This window comes from Vulpes vulpes, chromosome 1 (assembly GCF_048418805.1).
Source record: "Vulpes vulpes isolate BD-2025 chromosome 1, VulVul3, whole genome shotgun sequence".
Classification (NCBI taxonomy): Eukaryota; Metazoa; Chordata; class Mammalia; order Carnivora; family Canidae; genus Vulpes; species Vulpes vulpes.
The window spans coordinates 20,579,861-20,600,084 of NC_132780.1; the positions used below are offsets into that span (position 1 = coordinate 20,579,861).

Sequence of the window (20,224 nt, forward strand, 5' to 3'; positions counted from 1 at the left end):
ATTTTTTAAAAAATTTATCTGAGCATGGAGAGGGGAAGAGGGAGAGAATCTCAAGATGACACACCACTGAGTGTGGAGCCTGATGTGGGGCTTGATCTCAAGACCCATGAGATCATGTCTTGAGCTAAAATCAAGAGTCCAACGCTTAACCAACTGAGCTACCCAGGAGCCCCTTGTAGATGTGATTAATTCTACCTGTTGACTTCAATTAAAGGAGTTTATTCTAGATCACATGGGTGGGCCTTGTCCAATCAGTTGAAGGCCTTAAGACCAAAACCTGAAGTAACTTAGAGAAGGAATTTTGTCTCAAGGCTGTAACACAGAAAGCTGGCCTGAATTTCCAGCCTCTTGACCTGCCTCACAGACTTTGGATTTGCCAGCCCCCCACAATTGTGAGGGAGTCCTTAAAATGAATCTACACACACATACACTCACATCCTATTGGCTCTGTTTTTCTGGAGAACCCTGATTGATAGAGTAAAATCTAAAATTTGGGAAACACTTAAATGCATCATAGAGGAAGGCATTTCCCTTTTTTTAAAATATATTATTCTTTACACCCAATGTGGGGCTCAAACTCACAACTCTGAGATCAGGAATCTCATGCTCCACCAACTGAGCCAGCCAAGCACCCCAGGAAGGGATTTTCTTAATGATAAAATCAATTCTGAAATGCGGTGTACACACAACCCACAGCCAGAAGATTGTGTAAATGAGCTTTTCAATGCAAGATGGAAATCAACAATTCTCAACAAACACTCAGGTGCCCCTAGGGGAGATGTGTTCTAAAGTTCATAAAGCCAAGCTTTGGAGGCACCTCCTCTCCCCACTGTGATTTATAGTCAAACATGAATATGAGGATGGGGCAGCTCTTATCATCATTATGCAAATATCTTAATGTACTGGGGAAAATGCTTCCTGTTTCTCCTAAAAACTGGTGTTTGAATGGACGGTGTCATGGCATCACCCCACCCCAATGGCTGGAATTGTGTCCCCTCAAAGAACTATTGAAGTCCTAACCTCCAGGATCTGTGAACGTGATCTTACTTGGGAATAGGGTCTGTCCAGATGACTGAGTTTAGAAGAAGTCACTGACAACTGGTGTCCTTACAAAATAGGGAGCTTTGTAGACAGAGAGACAGGTAGAGAGGGAAGCTGATGTGTGTCGAGGAATGCCAGGCACTGCCAGCAGACCACTCATGCCAGGAGAGAGGCACAGCACCAGTTCTGCCTGGCCTCAGAAGGAGCCAACCCTCCAGAACTAGCAGGTGGCACATTTCTGTTGCTTCAGCTGCTTGTCACAGCAGCTCCAGCAAACACGGCACAGCACCTCAATGATACTCCACCAAAGGACTCAAATAGAAGTAAGTGCAAACAAATGCTTAAATGCACGGAGGGAAGAGGCTTTCTTAGGAAGACGCCAGGGACATAAAGGCACCATGCAGCCACCCTCTGTCTCTGCCCCCTAGTGTGGTAACAGACTCATTCCTAGATGCCTGCCCCTACCTCAGCCACGCAGGGGACTCCCCAGTGACATAAACACAGAGGTGGAAACCCATTTCTTCCCGATAGTAAACCTTGAGACCCAGGCTCAGGAAACATCTGTTTATTCAAAAAAAAAAAAAAAAAAAAAAAAAAAACCCAAGTTGCCACTTGGCCACTGTCCTCACCAAGGGACTGGGGGCAGGGTCTGGTGTTGAGCAATGAGGGGGAGGGATAAAGAAGCTATGGAGAGTCTTCTGGTCCAGAACTGTTTATCTCCTCTCTGCACCCCTCCTCTACTCCTCCCCTGCAAGTTGGGGTGGGGGAGAATGTGTGTGAGTGTGCACATGTGCATTTTCAGGAGGTGGAAGACTCAGATGGCTAGGTCCCAGCTCTGGAAGCATGGAGGGGGATCAGGCAGGATGAGCCTGCTTCCTCAGCCCCTTTAGACCTCTCCCCACTATGGCTTATTTGAGATCAGAGGCCAAGGCCTCAATGTCAGGCAGCCTGTGGCAGAGTGAGTGGGGCGAGGGGAACAAGATACCTGGAATCTAGGTCAGGAGACAGTGCTTCGAGGGGGGCATACAAAAGCTGAAAGGCCCCACACTCCTATATTGCAGGGGCTGGAGAAAGCTGAGTGCTCAATGGGGATGGAGAGCAGAGGGAAGGGGGTCTGAAATAGGGCAGGCGCTCAAGCTGGCTCCTCTCTGGGGATGTCACAGTCGGCTGAGGGGCACAGGGCACAGGGAAGCCCTGGGAGGGACGAGGGCGAACCCACAGGAGCAGCTAAAAGCATGGAGTGGAAAAATTGGCCCTGGGGCCCAGGTAGGGTGGGCTAGCTCCCCACTTTCTTCGTGTGGTGAGAACTGAGGGCTAGTCATCTGCCCCAGGCTCCTGATGAAAAAGGATGAGCTAAGGTGCTGGTATTTGGGGTGGGGGAAGGCAGAGGAGGTAGGGGGACGGCCCAGAGGAGGGAGAAGAGGCCCCCTCACCTTGCCTTGGGGGCTGGGGAGGGGGTGTGTAGCCCTTTAAGAGTGGGGGAATGGCCGCCCCCCAGCAACATGGCTATATACAAAGAGAATTAGGGCAAATTGTGCATTGGGTGTTGAGGAATCCCCAAAACCCCTGGAGGCTCCCTGGTGTGTGAGGGGGAGATAAGGAGAGAACGCTGGTTCTCCACCATCTTGAAATGATGCAGAGCACCGCCCCCTGTGGCGCTGGCAGTGGCCATGGTCCTCCAGATGTGTCTGCTCCAGGACCAGGCCAGCAGAAGATGTGACTGAAGGCCCCAGGGAGGTCAGCAGCTGTCCACCCAGCCCATGCGGTCTCTGAGGAGAGTTTGGCCCGAGCCAGTGGTGTGCTGTTTTGGGTGGGGGTCCAGGTAATAGGGGCAGTGATATCACCAGAGGACTGTAAAGCTCCCCCCCACCCTGCCCTCCTCACCCTCCTCACACCACGAAGTTTTCTGTGTTGACCCTGTCACCGATCAGATGGTTAGGTGAAGGGCTGTGGGTTATCAGGAGAGGCCTGGGTACCCTCACCAGAGGGATGATGGGGTCTGGCCAAGACCAGGTCTGTGGTGGGGTTGATGAAGGCATCAGCTTAAGTCAGGAGGGAGGCAGTGACATCATTAAGAAGGGGCAAACTAAGGATGATGTCATCAGATGGGTCCCCACCCTATTCCATTTATACGGAGTGGGAAAATGGTGTGTATTGTGCTAGTTCCCCTTAAGAGAAGTTATAGGTGCCATGGGACCCCAGAAAACATTCAAAATACAGTCATTGTAGTACTTGGCCATCAAGATGATGATGCAAGGTTGAAGTGGATCCTAGTAAATGATGACATATTTTGATGTCATGGGTCCTAGGAAATGATGATGCTATGGTTATGGCGGATCCTGGTAGATGATGACACCATGGTTGAAGTGGGTCCTGGGAGGTGATGACATAATGGTGGAAGAGGATCCTGGGAGGTGATGACATCATGGTTAAAGTGGATCCTGGGAAGTGATGCTATCATGGTTGAAGTGGATCCTGGGAGGGGATGACATCATTATTGAAGTGGATCCTGGGAGGTGATGACACCGTGGTTGAAGTGGATCCTGGGAGGTGATGAAATTATGATTGAAGTGGATCCTAAGAGGTGATGACACCACAATTATTGGGGACTATGGGAAATGGTGGCATCATCACTATTAGTGGATCCTGATAGAAGATGTTACCGTCAGCCATAGAGGATTCTGGAAGGTAATGACATAATATGTCATGGTGGATCCTAGAGGATAATGATACAATGGTTGTGGTAGATCCTGGGAGATGAGGACACTATAGGTCATAGGGAATCCTGGGAAATAATGTCATCATCAGGCATGGTTAGCATTTGACCCCAGGTACAATGCCATCATGAGTGGTGGAAGTCTTATGGTACTGATGATATCATCAGCAAAATCAATAGTGGGCACACCCCATCCAGTCCCATCCCACCTCACCCCCAACAGGAAGCTAGGAGCTTGTTGACAGAGGTGATGATGTCTCTAGTTATGGCAGAAAGAAGTGACACCAGCCTTTGGGCCACTATAAGTCCCAGGACTCTGGGAGGCTGGTGGGCCAGAGTGGAGCAGAAGGCAGTCTGGGAGTCCTGTCCTCCAGGAGTCACACACAGGAGGTGACATCACTGCACAGGGGTGGGATCTGAGGCCCAATCACTCTTTAGAGGAAGGATCTGGTGGGGATCCTGAAGGGCATGTCCCTGGTGTCAGGGAAAGGAGTGACCAAGTTAAGTCACGGCAGGACAAGGCAGAAACTCTGGGCAGTGTCTATGGTGACAACATCACAGCATTGAGACAGAACCTCAGTTGGGGCCCACTGCCAACAACCTACAGTCAGACCATCATCTCTGGTGGAGACCTCTCCAGACGGGGCTGTGTCCCCAGTGATGACACCCCTCAGACAACTTCTTAGGTCAGAGCACTTTCTCTGGTGACTCCAGGGTGGCCATGGATTCTGGGCAGACCCTGCCTGCTCATGATACGGCAGCAGCAGTGGAGGAGTCTTACAGCATCACCCCAGAGCAGGCAGAGTCCAGTGGCAATATTGCAGAAGGGGCCTCATTCTGGAGGTGTCCCAGAAGTGGGCTGTCATCCCTGGTGATGACATCATGGGAAGAGGCACAGTCCCTCTGATCATGTCATAGGGCAAGGCACCTTCTCTGGAGATGGCATCACAGGAAGGAGGCAGAGTCCCTGTGACAGTGTCCTGGAAAGGTCTTATGTATAGGGAGGACACAGTTGGGAAGGCGTTTCCCCTGCGATGTATCCCAGGAAGATGGCTTTGTCTGTAGTGACAACCCTATAGACAGAGACATCTTCTCTGGAAGAAAATATTTTCCTGATAATGATGTCAAAAGAGGCCTTTGGTGCCGGAGATGACATCATAAGGGTAAGACTCGTCTCTGCAAGGACATTCACAAGAAGGAATCTTTGTCTCTCGGGATGATGTCATAGGACAAGGCATTGTCTTCTGCTGTGACATCACAGGGAGAAAGTCTGTGATGACTTCATGGAACATAGACATGGCCTCTAGTAATGGCCTCAAGGGCAGGCCTATTCTTCTCTGATAGATTCATGGGAAGGTTTTGTCCCTGTGATGACATCACAGAACACAGACATTTTCACTAGTGATGACCTCACAGGCAGGGCTCTTCCTCTGTGATAACGTCATGGGAAAGAGGCCTTGCCTCAAACAGCGACATAGGAGGAGGAATCTTATCTACCATGACATCCCAGAAGGAGATTTGGTCTCCAGTGACGATTTCATCCAAAGCAGTGTCCTTGGAGGCAGCCCCCTGCCCACAGGCTGATCCTGGGTCCTAGGCCCCTGGAGTGTGTTGGGGGATTCAGTCTGGGATGGGGGCCCGGCGAGGCCTCAGCCCCCCAGGCTTCCCTGGGCCTGGCTTCAGACAGTCACCTCATTCTTGCTGGCGGTGCGCAGGTGTTGCGGAAGGTGGTGGCCGGGGATGAACTGCAGTTGCTCCAGCGTGCCCTGGCGCTGGAAGGGCGGCCTGCGCGCCAGCGTGCCCCCTCCCCCACCGGCGTCCGACATCCAGGCCGGCTGCGGGGAGCCGTGCAGGCCTCGGTGGTGGTGCGCGTGCAGGCCGGGCGGTGGGGGCAGCCCGTGCAGCGGCGTGGGGGGGCCCCCGGGTCCTAGCAGCAAGTTGGAATGGGACGCGGCCAGGCTGGCGCGGGCGGCAGGCTCTGGGGGCAGCGCGGGGCTCCGAGGGGGGGACAGCAGATGCTCCCGGCTCTGGCGCAGGGCCTCGGGCGACGACAGGAGCAGGTGCTCCTGCGACACCAGGCGCGCGCGCGGCAGGGTGAATTCGTAGCGCGCCCGGCCTCCGTCACCCAGCAGGTGCTCCTGGGACATGACTCGCCGCGGGTTGGGCGCGGGCGCCAGGCCCAGCTCTTCTGGGCCGCCCCAGGCATCCATGCGGTAGCCGCCCCCCGTGCCGGGTCGCCGAAGGGCATGCAGGGGCAGTGTCCCGCGGGGCATCTCCGCCAGGTGCCGGCGCTTCAGGTAGGCTTCATCCAGATCCTTCTCAGCTGGGGGAAGAGGGGACAAAGCTATAGAGGTAAGTCCCCAGCCAGCCCAGAACCTCTCCCATCCCCTGGCTTCCGTACCTCCCATGCGCACGACGACCCGAGGCATCACCAGAATGTCCTGGTCAATAGCCCAGGCACGGGTGACTGCGTCCCAAACTTTGGTCAGTCAAAACCATCAGGCTAGCTATGTAACCAAAATGCAGATTCCTAGGCCTCACACACAATGGTGGGCCGGTAGATGAAGGGGACTTCCTTTTTTTCCAATTTAGAGAGGTGACCTACTCATGGATTATGAAGTCAGTGTTGTGGGTGGTGACTGGCATTTTGAAATGCAATAGAATAAAAAATTATCAGAAAGCATCCACATAGGGGCGCCTTACTAGCTAAGCATCTGAGTCTTCATCTCTAGGCCATTAGTTTGAGCACCACATTAGGTGCAGAGATTACTTAAATTAAAAAAAAAAAAAAAAAAAAAAAAAAAAAGATTAAGGCAGGCAGCCTGGTGGCTCAGCGGTTTAGCGCCACCTTCAGCACAGGGTGTGATCCTGGAGACCCAGATTGAGTCCCAGGTCAGGCTCCCTGCATGGAGCCTGATTCTCCCTTTGCCTGTGTCTCTGCCTCTTTCTCTTTCTCTGTGTCTCTCATGAATAAATAAAATATTAAAAAAATAAATAAAAAAGATTAAGGAGATGGTGGTGGGGAAAAAGATTTTTAAAAGTTATATAAAAAAGAAAGCATCCAAAAAAAAAAAAAAAAAGAAAGCATCCATATAATAGGGGAATACGGGTGAGTACTAGTTCATAAAGTTTTTTATTTCAGTTTTGTTTGTGTTATTGAAATATTAATGGATGCAGTGACAATACCTAGGGTTTGTTTTAAAATAATCCATCAAAGGGGTGGCCTGAACGTCCAAATCTTGGCTTCTGCTCAGGTCTTGATCTGAGGGTCATGGGACCACGTTGGCTCCACTCTGAGCCAAGAGTCTGCTTGAGATTCTCTATCCTCCCTCCCCCTGCCCCTCCCCACTCTCCCTCTCTCTAAAAATAAATAAATCTTTTTTAAAAAGTAAAAAGAAAGAAAGAAAGAAAGAAAGAATCCACCAAAAACTGGGGTGAAGGGAGTATAGATTTAACAAAATGAGGCTGAGTGATGGGAACATGGGGATTCATTTTACAATTTCCTCTAATGTTGGGTATGTTTGAAAATGCTCATAATAAGTTTTAAAGTTTTCCTTTAATTAAAAAAGATACATATACACATGTGTCTCATGGGTCATAATATAAAAAGCATTTAAAAAAATATAAAATAAAAATAAAAATAAAAAAATATTTAAAAAATTTATTTGCCAGAGGGACAGCTGTGTGGCTCAGCAGTTGAGCATCTGCCTTTGGCTCAGGGCATGATCCCAGGATCCAGGATTGAGTCCCACATCGGGCTCCCTGCATTGTGCCTGCTTCTCCCCCTGCCTGTGTCTCTGCCTCTCTCTCTCTCTCTCATGGATAAATAAATAAAATATTTTTTTAAAGATTTTTTTATTTATGATAGACAGCGAGAGAGAGAGGCAGAGACACAGGAGGAAGGAGAAGCAGGCTTCATGCAGAAGCCCGACATGGGACTCGATCCCAGGTCTCCAGGATCGCGCCCCGGGCTGCAGGCGGCGCTAAACCGCTGCGCCACCGGGGCTGCCCAATAAATAAAATATTTTAACAAAATAATTTATTTGACAGAGAGAGAAAGAGAGCAAGCACAAGCAGGCGGAGTGGCAGAGGCAGAGGGAGAAGCAGACTCCCCACTGAACAGGGAGCCCAATGTGGGACTGGATCCCAGGACCTTGGGATTATGACCTGAATCAAAGGCAGACACTTAACTGACTAAGCCACCCAGGAGCCCCTAAAGAGCATTTTTATTTTATTTTATTTTTAATTTTTTTTTATTTATTTATGTATGATAGTCACAGAGAGAGAGAGAGGCAGAGACACAGGCAGAGGGAGAAACAGGCTCCATGCACCGGAAGCCCGATGTGGGACTCGATCCCGGGTCTCCAGGATGGCGCCCTGGGCCAAAGGCAGGAGCCAAACCGCTGCGCCACCCAGGGATCCCCTAAAGAGCATTTTTAAAAAAGATTTTATTTATTTATTAATGAGAGACAGAGAGAGAGGCAGAGACATAGGCAGAGGGAGAAGCAGGCTCCCTGTGGGAAACCTGATGTGGGACTCAATCCCAGTTCCCTGAGGATCATGACCTGAGCTGAAGGCAGATAGATGCTCAACTACTACATCACCCAGGTGTCCTTTTTTTTTTTTTTTCTTAAGTTGTATTTCTGTTTATTGTAAATACGGGTCCTGATGAATACAACAGATCTTAGGAGGCCATGAATCTGCATTTTTAATCAGTTGGGCCAGTCTCCATGGTTCTGAACCCAGACCCTGTCCCTATACCCCACCCCACCCCATTATCTGTGCCCCTTCCCTTCCTGGGACTCACCCAGTCTCTTGAGGGACGAGTAGCGGTTCAGCTCGGATTTCACAGCGGCCTCATAGGATGGGGGCAGGTGTGAGAGATTGTGGAAGGACCGGGAGCAGGAGAGGGTGGAGTAGTGCAAGGAGGGGCTGGGCGGTGGAACAGCACGCCAGTCTGGGGCAAGAGGGTCAGGGCAGGGGTCAGTCCAGCCCCTCCTCCCTCAGACCTAGCAGTTCCAGCCCCAAGCCCTCAGGGAGTGGATGCCGGGGGTCCTGGCCCCTCAGAGCACCAGCAGGCCAGGATACCTGTCTGTACTCATTTCCCCACCTCAGGAGACAGGCTCATTGCTGGGGAGGTGGGTCACGTCATGGAAAGAGAGGCAACTGCCACTTGCTCAGCCCCCATCGGGTGCCTGGACACAGAATGGAGGGGCAGTCCACTCCATGCATCTTCCCACCAACCCAGATGGGAGAAAGATGACCACCTCTGGGGTCCAAACTGGAAACTGAGGCTAGTGTGGTTACCTGGCCAACCTGGGAGGTCAGGGCTCACAGGGCCTCATGCCTGCTCTGTCCTGGGCCCCCCAGCTCAGGCTCAATACAATGCAGGGAAGGAAACGAGCCCTGTCCTCCCCACCGCCCAGCCCTGGTCCATACCCATCGTGGCAGCATGGTGCTTAGGGCTGTTGACGTTGAGGTGTAGGTAGTTGTGCATACTATCTGTGGAGACCAAGAGGGGAATGGTGTCACTGCTGTTGCCCGCCCCCAGCGGGAGCTGCTGTCCTGCTCTTGTGGAAGGGTTTCCACTCTGATCCCTCCTACCTCCTGAATCTCTGCTCTGACCTGTCTCCCCCTCTTGCACCATCCAGCCTTCTGGTCATGTGGCCAGCCCCATAGTCAAGATCTTAAAGATCAGCACCCCCCCAATGATAATTCTCCTGGTACCCACACTTGCCCCCGCCCTTGCTCCCCTGCTGCTGCAAATGCTTTTCATGTCTGGCTATCACCCACAGGACAAAAATCTAAGCCAGGATAGGTGTTTTAGGCTTACTTGGCCCCCACTGGTGCCTTGCCACACGGACATTGCATATGCTGTTATGCTATTCTCTCAGCCTTGAATTCCTTCCTCCCCTCCTTTGCCTCAAGAACTCCTACTCATCCCTCAAGATCCACCTCAAATGTCTCTTAGTACTATTCAGATCCATCTCTTCCCCTCCGTTTCTGACCCCAGTTCAGGCCTTGTCCTGTACAGCCAAGATTACCATCTGGCCTTCCTCTAATCTCTCCCCCTTCACATGGGTTCCAGAAAAGTCACTCTTCCACTCACTCCTGACGTCGTTGCTCCCTTGGTCTAAATTCCTCCATGGCTCCCCATTGCTGTCAGGACAAAGGCAGAGCTCCTCAGCCCAGCCTTGTGCTCAAGCCCTTCTTGAGGCATCTGCCCACCCTCTCATTGGCCTCACAAACTGCTTCAGCCGCCCAGAGCTCTGTTGGCCCAAGGAAACCCCTCACCCTCCAGGCCACTGCTCAAACAGCATTTCCTGGGGGAAGTCTTTCTCCTCCTCAAACCTGTTACAGCTCCCTGGACTTCTGCCTTGATGAACCCATCATAAAATATAAGATTTATGTTTTATATGGCACTAGTATTTATATGGTGCTTTGTCTGTGGGAGTCATTGCTCTCAGCATTCCAGCATTTGACCTTCACAATAACTCTGTGAGGTGAGTGCTGTTTTGCTTCTGGCTTTATGGGCGAGGACCCTGAGGCCCCAGGTCAGCAGTGGCAGAACTAGGACTCAAATCCAGGCTGTCTGGACACATTCTAATTCAACTCTTAGGGACTTCTTGTGAGCTTGGCTGTTGGGAGCTCTGACACTTTCTCAAGTGCAGGAGCTGAGAATGCCTAAATTTACATCACCGTGGCATCCACAGCACCCAGCCAGGGGGTTCACAGGAGGGCAGGGAGGGGCGTGACTCGCTGTGGGGCCCCTCCAGCATAGCCCTGTGACAAATCTGGGCCGGAAAGGTTCAGAGCAGGCAGAGGCGGGAGGGTCGGGTGGGGGCGGGGCCTGGGCAGCAGGAGGTGGGGCTATTCTGGGAGGGCGGAGCCGCATGGTTGGTGGGCGTGGTCAGAGGCAGCAGGAGCAGCCCGGACTCCCAGGTCCCACTCACCGAGATTGGAGGGCTTCACCGTGTTGTAGAGGTTCTTGGGCGTCCTCGGGGGTATGCTGTCGGGGCCCCCGACCCCCGGCGTCAAGGAGCTGCTTCGTGCCCGGTCTGGGCGGGTCCCAGGCCCCGCCTGATGCCTCAGAATGTCCACCAGAGCCCTAGGGGTGGCAGAGCAACGGTCAGCGGCCTGGGGACGGGGGTGCCGGCAGGGAGAGGGAGAGCGCAGGCTTCTTTTCCCACCTTGCTCCCCCCTTCATTGTACTGCAAGTACTCGCATGGGGTTCTTCTGCGTGCTGTTCCCTCTGCCTGGAATGCCCTTCACACAGATACCTGTCTGGCTTGCTCCTTCCCTTCCCGTCTCTGCTCGAGGGGCCTTTCCTGACCACTTCACATCAAACACCATCAGCCCCCACTCTCTACCTGTTATGCTGCTTTATTTTCTTCACAGTGGTTATCAATACCTAACATTATATTGCTTATGTGGTTGCTTGCTTACTCTCTCCACCACCATCATTTAAAGATAACGGTAGCCAGCATTTATTGAGGGCTTACCGTGTGCCAAGACTCGACATTACAGTCTGAATGCATGGGGAACAATTATTAGCTCCATCGTACAGGCAAGCAAACCGAGGGACAGGCCCTGGGTCACACAGACCGCAGGTAGCAGCCCGGGGGTTGGAAGTCGGATTTACCCAGCAGAGCAGGGACCCTGTTTTGTTTTGTTTTTTTTAAGATTTATTTATTTATTTATGATAGACATAGAGAGAGAGGGAGAGGCAGAGATACAGGCAGAGGGAAAAGCAGGCTCCATGCTGGGAGCCCGACATGGGACTCGATCCCGATCCCGGGACTCCAGGATCGCGCCCTGGGCCAAAGGCAGGCGCTTAACCGCTGAGCCACCCAGGAATCCCCCCCGCCTTTTTTTAAAGGGACCTTGTTTTGTTAACTGCTGTATCCCTAGCTCCTGACCCACAGAAAGTGCTCAAGAAATAATTTGATGAATGAAGGCCTGCGCCTCACCCGTCACTCAGCAGCCAGGCCCGTGCTGTCGCATCTATTCTTAGGGCCCGCCCGACTCCCTAGACTTTGGCTCCCAGGCTCTCTGGGCTGCCAGCTGCGTCTGGGAACAAGCCCGCACCCCTGTAGCCACGCCCTCACCAGATGGCCCCACCTCCCACTGCCCAGGCCGGGTCCCCAGGCCCCACCCGCCAGGGCCCCCGCGCTCACATACCTGGGCACGTTGATCTCCCGATGCGCCCTGGGCGCTCGGGACGCCTTGCTGAAGGCCACTTTGGCGCCGACGCCCACCGCCAGGGCGAAGCTGATGACCCCGCACACCACGTAGGCCGTGCTGCCCCCGGGACCCTCGCCCCCGCGCCCCCCCGCGCCCCCCGCCCGCCCCCCTTCTAGCCACCCAGCCTGGCCGGGCCCGGGCCCCCCGCCCGCGCCCCCAGCACCCCCGACGCCCCCGGCCAGCGGCGGTGGCGTGGTGGCCCAGCGCGGCGTGTCGTAGTTGGAGCAGGAGGCCTGCGCCAGGCGCATGTGGCGGTGCTCGCAGCAGAAGCGGTAGTGGCAGGTCCCACAGCAGAAGCGGTAGGAGCCCGTGCTGCAGTTGAAGGTGGCGTCGTACTGGCCCATGACATCGTAGTAGCCGTGGCAGAGCTCGGCGGGAGGGGGCGCCCGCGCCGCCGCGCCTGTCCCGCTCTGGGCGCTGGTCCTGGTGCCGTTGGCGCCCGGGCCCGCCGCGCCCCCACCACCCGTCAGCGCCCCGGTCAGGCGCCGCAGGTGCGCCAGCAGGGCGGGCAGCGGGCCCGGGGGCTCGGCGCTTGTGGCGTTGGACGGGCGCGCCCCGGCCTGGCGGGCGGTCGAGGCCAGGAGCAGGAGTGTCCCGAGGAGCAGGAGGGACGGCATGGGGCGCGCAGGTCAGACCGAGCCGTCAGGCTGCGGGGAGAAGCAAGGCCGGGGCGGGGGGCGGTGCGTGAGAGAGAGATGGCTGGAGGTGCAGAAACGTAGGGATGGGTGGCCGGACAGGAAGAGGAGGGCGAGCCGAGGGAAGATAGAAGGGTGGGGAAAAACGAGCCCCGGGAGCCCGAAGAGATGCAAGGAGGGGGAGAGGCACCGGCCCAAAGTCAGCAGTCCCACAGGGCAGGGACGGGATGCGCGGGGAGACGGAAATGAGCCGGGACGCCGCCGGGGAGGATGGACACGATGACGGCAGACGCGGAACCGATCAAGGTGTGCGATTAATGCGGGAGGAAAGGTTGGGAAGGTCGGCGGAGATATCAGAGGGGTGAGCACAAGTAAAGGATGGACAAACCAGAGCCAAGATGTGATGTGAGGAGGCGGCGTAAAGGAGGGAGGGAGGAGGCGGTGAGAACTGCGGACGTGGGAGCGTAGGGGTGGAGGGGCGGGGAGGAGGGGTGGTGGGTCAGAGCAGATAGGGGAAGGAATGGAGACAGATGTGGGGTGGGCGACCGGGGAGGAGCGAGGGAGATGGGGAAGGGGAGAGGGAGGTGTGGGTGGTGGGGTGGGAGAGAGAGATTGGGAGTCGAGAACTTAAGCTGACAGCCCGGGCCGTGGAACCAGGTAGTGCAGGGCTTCTCTCCCCGGCACTACTCTGGTTGCACCGGTCCTGTGTGCAGCCACCAGGTGCCAGAATTCCCATTCTTTACATGATGACAGTGTAACATATCCCCAGGCATTGCCAGATGTCCCCCTGGGGGCACAGGTGAGAACTGCTGGCTGGGACCTGCCGAGTCCTCAGTGGTCCCAAAGACTGATTTCTCTTTTATTTAGGTCTGATAGTCCATGGGTCTCAAGCTTCTGCCTCTGTCCCTCTCCCCTTCTGTCCCCTCCACTCTCTCTGTCTCTGTTTCTCTCACACACACATAGACACACAGATGCACACATAAGGAACACACACACACACATTCTTACAGGGGCAGGTCTGAAGTGTCTCAGCCCACAGCAGGACAGGCAGGGTGACAGAGCTCCACCGTGTGCCAGCTGCCTGACTGCATAGGCTCTCATCTAGGTTTCTCATGCCTCAGTTTCCCCATGTGTAAAGTGGGGGTAAGGATGGTTATCAGGGGGTGGCGATGAGGATGAGTGGGGTTAGCCTCTTCCAGGAGCCTGGAGCAAACTGGCCTGTTGCTGAGCAGCAGACTGTGCACACGTGCTGTGCAAGTGTTGGCTGCAGCCGCTGCTGGCGGTGGGCGGAGGGTGGCGGGCAGTGTGGGACCCCGGCAGGACCCTGGGGCAGGTGGCAGAGGGAGGGACCTGAAGGGGCCGGCCAGTCCAGCGGTGTCTACCAGAAGCGGTGCAGCAGCGCAGATGCCAAGGCTGCAGGAACTGAGCCATGAGGATGGAGCAGTCGATGACTGAGCCCTGGGGTTTGGGGTCTTTGCCTCTATGGGACTTTCGTCCTGGCAGTGGGGAGGGCAAGTGCACAGATGGAAGCCAGGGTGGTGCATGTTTAACACTTTTGTGAATAAATATTAAGAAATCTTGAAGGAAGTCATGGCTATATGAAAGCAGCATGAGGGGATGGGAGGGAGGATAGAACTGGTGGAACAAGTATCAAGAGGTATTACTTTTATTTGCTCCTTTCCGTGGAGGGTGTGTGTATCCGGAGACCACACCGTTACCACCAGAAGTTGTAGGGGCTGGGATGGGGAGAACTCAGGCTCCCTGCTCCTCAGCCAGCTGGCCCCTCTCTGGCCTGCGGCCTCAAGTTGCCTTTTATTTTTTTAAAGATTTTATTTATTCATGAGAGACACAGAGTGAGAGAGAGAGGGGCAGAGGGAGAAGCAGGCTCCATGCAAGGATCCTGGGTCTCCAGGATCAAGCCCTGGGCCGAAGGCAGGCGCTAAACTGCTGAGCCACCTGGGCTGCCCCTCAAGTTGCCTTTTAGCTCCAGCTGCAGCCCTGCACTCCAGGCTACAACATCCGACTTGGTGTTTAATAGGCATCTTATGAGTGGCTTAGCCCATGGGCACCTGAGTGGCTCAGTCCATTAAGCCTCTGCCTTCTGCTCAGGTTGTGATCCTGGGGTCCTGGGATCAAGCCCCACATCGGGCTCCTTGCTCATTGGGGATCCTGCTTCTCCCTCTGTCTCTGCCTGCCTCTCTGTCTCTTGGGAATAAATAAACAAAATCGGGATGCCTGGGTGGCTCAGCAGTTGAGCATCTGCCTTCGGCCCAGGGCGTGACCCTGGAGACCCAGGATTGAGTCCCACATCGGGCTCCCTGCATGGAACCGCTTCTCCTTCTGCCTATGTCTCTGCCTGCCTCTCTGTGTCTCTCATGAATAAATAAATAAAATCTTTAAAAATAAATAAACAAAATCTTTAGGAAAAAAAAAAAAAAGAAGCGGTTTAGCCCATACTGTGGACAGCCGTTTGGTGGTTCCTCAAAAGGTAAACAGAGTTATCACATGAGTGGGCAATTCCACTCCTAGGTGTCTGTCCCCCCAAAGAACTGGAACATATGTTCACATGAAAACTTATACACAAGCATTCATAACATCGCCAAAGTGCCCCCATCCCCCCCAACAGAGGAACAGATAAACACAACGTGGTCTATTCAGACAAAATCTTATTCAGCATTGAGGAATGAAGAACTGATAGGTCAGGGAAGCCAGACACAGAAGGTGATCTACTGAATGATCCCATTTATATGAAGTATCCACAGTGGTCAGATCTATAAAGCCAGACAACTGGTCACGTTGCCTGGAGCTGGGGGAGGGGAAGAATGGGGGGTGACTGCTTTGGGGGTGATGAAAGTATCCTGCATTAGATAGCGGTGATGGGGGCAGCCTGGGTGGCTCAGTGGTTTAAGCGCCTGTCTTCGACCCGGGATTAAGTCCCACATCGGGCTCCCTGCATGGAGCCTGCTTCTCCCTCTGCCTGCGTCTCTGTCTCTCTCTCTGTGTCTATCATGAATAAGTAAATAAAATCTTTAAAAAAAAATAGCGGTGATGGTTGCACAACACCAGGAATGTCCTAAGTATCACTAAACCGTACACTTAAAAAAAAGGTTTAAAAATAGCTAAAATAGTACATTTTAAGTTAGGTGTACTTTGCCACAATGTTTTTAAAGATTTTATTTATTTATTCATGAGAGACACAGAGAAGGCAGAGACATAGGCAGAGAAAGAAGCAGGCAGAGAGCCCGATGTGGAACTCGATCCCAGAACTCCAGGACCATGCCCTGAGCCAAAGGCAGACACTCAACTGCTGAGCCACTCAGGCATCCCATATTTTGCCACAATTTTAAGAAACAAACCATAGGTCAGATGGCATCAAGCCATCCCCTGTTGAAATCGCCTGCTGGCTGCCTGACACATCTAGAACGACACGGAAAGCCTTCTCCCTTCCCGGTTCCTTCATGCCTTTCCAGGTCCCATGCCAAGAGGGTCCCTTCTTCCTGCCTTTGCCTCTGTTATTCCTTTTACCTGGCACCTCCCCTTGTTGTGAATATGGTCTGGTTCCCCCTTCCTTCCTTCAGGTGACCCTCACAGGTCATCTCACTGAGCCTTCCCTGTCCTGTCCCTGGCCGCCCTGGGCCCCACCCTTGTCTTTTCCTAGGTCCCATCTCTACTTTGACACATTGTATGTGTGGTTACTTAGCTCCCCTAGTAGACTATAAACTCTGTAAAAGCAGACTGTTTTGTCCGGCTTGTTTCCCATGGTGTCCACAGCACCTGGCATCCGTGCCTGCCACAGGAGGTGTTCTATAAATATTTATTGCATGGATGAATGTTGAAAGGAAGTGTGAGATGTGGGTCTTCTCTCTGTGTCTCTCTCACACACATACACATACACTTCAGATGAAAACACTGTGGTTCCATTGTTTGCCTAAACATTACAGTGCCCAAGCATTGGAGCTGGGCTCTGAACTCAGGTCTCAGGGCACTGTCACCTGTAGAAACTTTATCCCATGCAGGGAAATGTGGGTTGATATGCATACAGACACACACCTTTCATCAGTGAATCCACATGCATGCAGTGATGTGGATTTCTTCATTCATTGAGAGCTGCCACAAATGGGAGGGCAGGTTGTGCACTGCACAAGGAGATCTGGTTGAGAGGCTGGAATCCAGCCAGGCTCCACTCCTTAAGGCGTACTGGTGGGACTGCATCCATCTGGGGGAAGGGGCATCCTTTAGAACTCACACAAGGTTGCCATCTGCCTGCCAAACCATAGATGCAGGGGAGCTACGTTGGGCCAGGGGGTTACCTTTGTCTCATTGGCATAAAAGGCGCTGTATGGACTAGCAGTTTGGCCACTTAGTCCCTATTCTGTGCCAAGCCTCCGGCTGAGCTTCATGGGCACAATTCTTCCCTCTGCTAACAGAGTCTTATTGTCCCCTCCAACTGCACATACATGCCCAGGGAGACACAACCCCAGGCCATTGACAACCCTGGGAGTGGGGGTGGGGGGGCTGTAGCATACATCCGCTCAAACCTGCAACGCACCCAGACACAATGCACACACACACCCGGCACCTCTACCAGTGGACCCGTAGCCTTACACCTGCCTTACACCTCCTGAAGGGAAGTAGACACGTGCCGAGGGACACAGTGGCCTGTCCAGACACAAGTATATAGGGGGACCAATTCTGCCCTTACCTCACACAAAACAGCACATAGACACACAACATATACACACAATGACAGAGGACACAGGACACCCACACAGTGTGCCAGACACAAGGACACCCAATGTCATCCTGGTGGCACACCTGTAGCCTCTACACAGCACACAGACACACACACCTCCATGTGGACACACAGCTATGCGTTTCTGGGCATTTCCACATACAGTACACAAGACCCAAACACAATCTCAGACATTGTGACACACTGGGACTACAGATAGCTCCAGTATACAACCAGGGACCTGCCCAAGCCAGCTCTACACAGACACACAATCATATACATCACAGCCCACAGTCATGCAACCTCGTGGGTGCACACATACATGTGCACACACACCCTCACCAAGTGGTGAAATCTGGAAGCATCCATGTGACACCCCACACACACAGACACAGCCCTCCCGCACCCCCTTACACACAGGCACTTTCCTCCCCCACAGCTGGAGAAGAGGGGGCCCTTCACCCCAGTCTCCTCCCTTCCTGCACTAGGCATGCTCAACAGCTCAGGGCTGGAGGTCTGGCTGTGCCCCTGCCCCGCCTAGGACCTGAGAGACACACAGGCAGAGATCAGGGGATTCAACGTGAGAGGCGTTTCCAGAGCAGGCCTGCCAGGTCCCTGGGTTCCTGAGGACCTCACAGCACCTGCATAACACTGTGCCCCGCACTCCACATCCTGCCCCAGTGTCCCCTCCAGACCCTGCTGGTGGGGGACAGGGGCCAGGGTGAAGTTGGCTGGGTGGGGCCAGGTGAGCAGCCTCCTGAGATGTAAGGAGCAGAGAATGAGATATGGAGCAGGACAGAGGAGGAGGGACAGGGAGAGGGTCTTGGGAGGTTGGTGGCGGTGGGGAGGGGAGGGGAGGCCCAGAGAGAGGAGAGAGACTCAAGGAGAGACTCAAGGAGAGGGAAAGAGTGACACAGAGAGAATGGGGCAGAGAGCTGGAGCTGCGATCAAGAAGCTGAGAGAGAGGGAGAGAGAGAGGAGATGGAAACTCACAGAGGGCTAAGACCCAGAAAGAGGCTTGGAGGGGTATTTGCAGGTGGTGGCAGAGGGGGGCTGAGAGTGCATGGTGGGTAGAGAGACAGAGACAGAGACAGAGGCTGGGAGCAGGTGGGGTCCAGTTGGCATGCAAAGGGAGTGGATCCTAGGAATATCTGGGGTTGAGGGGTTGGTTTGAGGTAGGGATGTGGAAAGAAGGCAAGAGGAGGAGAGGATGTAGGTTTACCTGGCTGGTGGAGCAGGCTCTTGGAGAAGGGGAGGGGTCCGGATGGGGGCGGGGACACAGGGACAAGGACCCTCCCCCCCAGGCGGCCCTGCAGACCAGGTCCCTGCGCCCCGTCCCCTCCCCAGGTCTTACGGTCTCTCGTGCCTCTCTGACTAAGGTGGGGGGGGTCCTCTGCATCTTCGGGTCCACCCCTCCTCCCGGAGGAGGCCTCTCATCTCTAACGGGATCTGCTCTGGGTCACGGTCCTCTTAGCCTGTGTCTCTCTCCATGTCTCATCACTTCTCTGCGTCCCCCAGTCTCTGCTCCCCTCCCCACCCAGGGCTGTCCCGTTCTCTGAGTCTCAGTTTTCTGGGTGCCAACATTTCCCTTCTTCCCTTTGCCCAGTATGTCTCCGTCTCTACATCCTGCCTGTGTTCCCCCCACCCCCCAAATCCCTATCTCCCCTACCTCTCTGACTCTTTGTCTGTATGTCTATTTCCCAGGTCTGCTATCTACAGATCTCTGCCTGAATGTCTCTGTATCTCCCCCCCCAGTCCCCCTACTCTCAGGCCCCGGTTGGAGGGGCGGGGTGGGGGGGCGCTGCAGTGGGAGCTGTGTGTTCCCAGCACAAAATAGACTCCTGTTGCCATGGCAACGCGAGCGCGGCCTCCGAGACGCGAAGCATCAGGCTGGGGGGTGAGGAGGGGGGACACCTGGATCCGGAAGGCGGGGGCTGGGGGCGCTGACGCCCGGTCCCGCGGGCTCCTGCAGGAGGGGGGAGGATGGGACTCCTAGGTCCCTGGGGATAGGGGGTGCTGGGCGCTCTGATGCCGGGTTCCGGGGACTGGGCCTTCTGGGAGGGGTCTGGGATTCCAGGATTGGCGGGGGTGGGGGTGGGAGATGCAGATTCCCCAGTGGGGGCGGACTACATGAGAGCTCTGACGCCTGGGTCTCTGGGGGATTCAGAGGTGGTCTTCTTAGGTCCTCTAGGTTGGGGGAGGGCAAGGACCGCAAATCTTAAGAGGCTGAGTGGCCTTGACGGGGAGCTCCGCAGGGTCCTGGCTCCCGGGTCTTCACAGGGGCTGCAGAATTCTGGGAGCCCCCGTGTGGGTCCCCAGGCTCTTGCGTCTTAGGGGGGCAAGAGCCACTTAGATGAAGCCGGCTGTCCTTCCCAACCATTCGTCCGTTCATCCGCATGCCTGTCTCTTCCTTTCTCCCATCCTCAGGTCCCCAGTCCCCCAGTATCCCCCTCCGCACCGGGGTGCGGTCGCGCTCACCTCACTTTCCGGATGCGGGACCCTTGGGAAGTCGGGGGTGGCGGCGGCGTGGGGGGCCGGCCCGGCCGGGGAGGCAGAGCAAGCGTGTGTCTGTGAGCCAAGCGGCTGGGCGTGTGCGCGCCGGTGGGGGGCGGCCGGCGGCGTGCTGGGCGTGCGGCCCGGCGGCAGCTCCGGTCCATGCAGCTGCAGATGCGCGCCGGCTTCGGTGCAGATGTGGCCCGGCCAGTCAACCTGTGCCTCGCGCCGGTGGGGAGCGGAGAAGAGGCACCGCCCCCTCCCCACCTTCGGGGACCCCTCTTCCTCCGACCCGCGGCCCTCACCCGCCCCCGGGACACCCCCCAAACCCAAGAATGGTTCGGTCCACAGCCACATCAATGT

The 20,224-nt window shown here is 54.7% G+C and overlaps 1 protein-coding gene across 1 annotated transcript; it reads right to left on the reverse strand.

The window, feature by feature from the left end:
* Nucleotides 1-1,591: 1,591 nt before the first annotated feature.
* On the reverse strand, nt 1,592-20,085 carry SHISA7 (shisa family member 7). The gene is made up of 5 exons (XM_072759552.1): nt 19,847-20,085; nt 11,939-12,648; nt 10,711-10,865; nt 8,565-8,714; nt 1,592-6,080 (listed from the first exon to the last, which is right to left on the reverse strand). Exons 2-5 carry the CDS (start codon nt 12,616-12,618, stop codon nt 5,437-5,439), a joined length of 1,629 nt encoding a protein of 542 aa, XP_072615653.1. The 5' UTR covers nt 12,619-12,648; nt 19,847-20,085; the 3' UTR covers nt 1,592-5,436.
* Nucleotides 20,086-20,224: the final 139 nt, after the last annotated feature.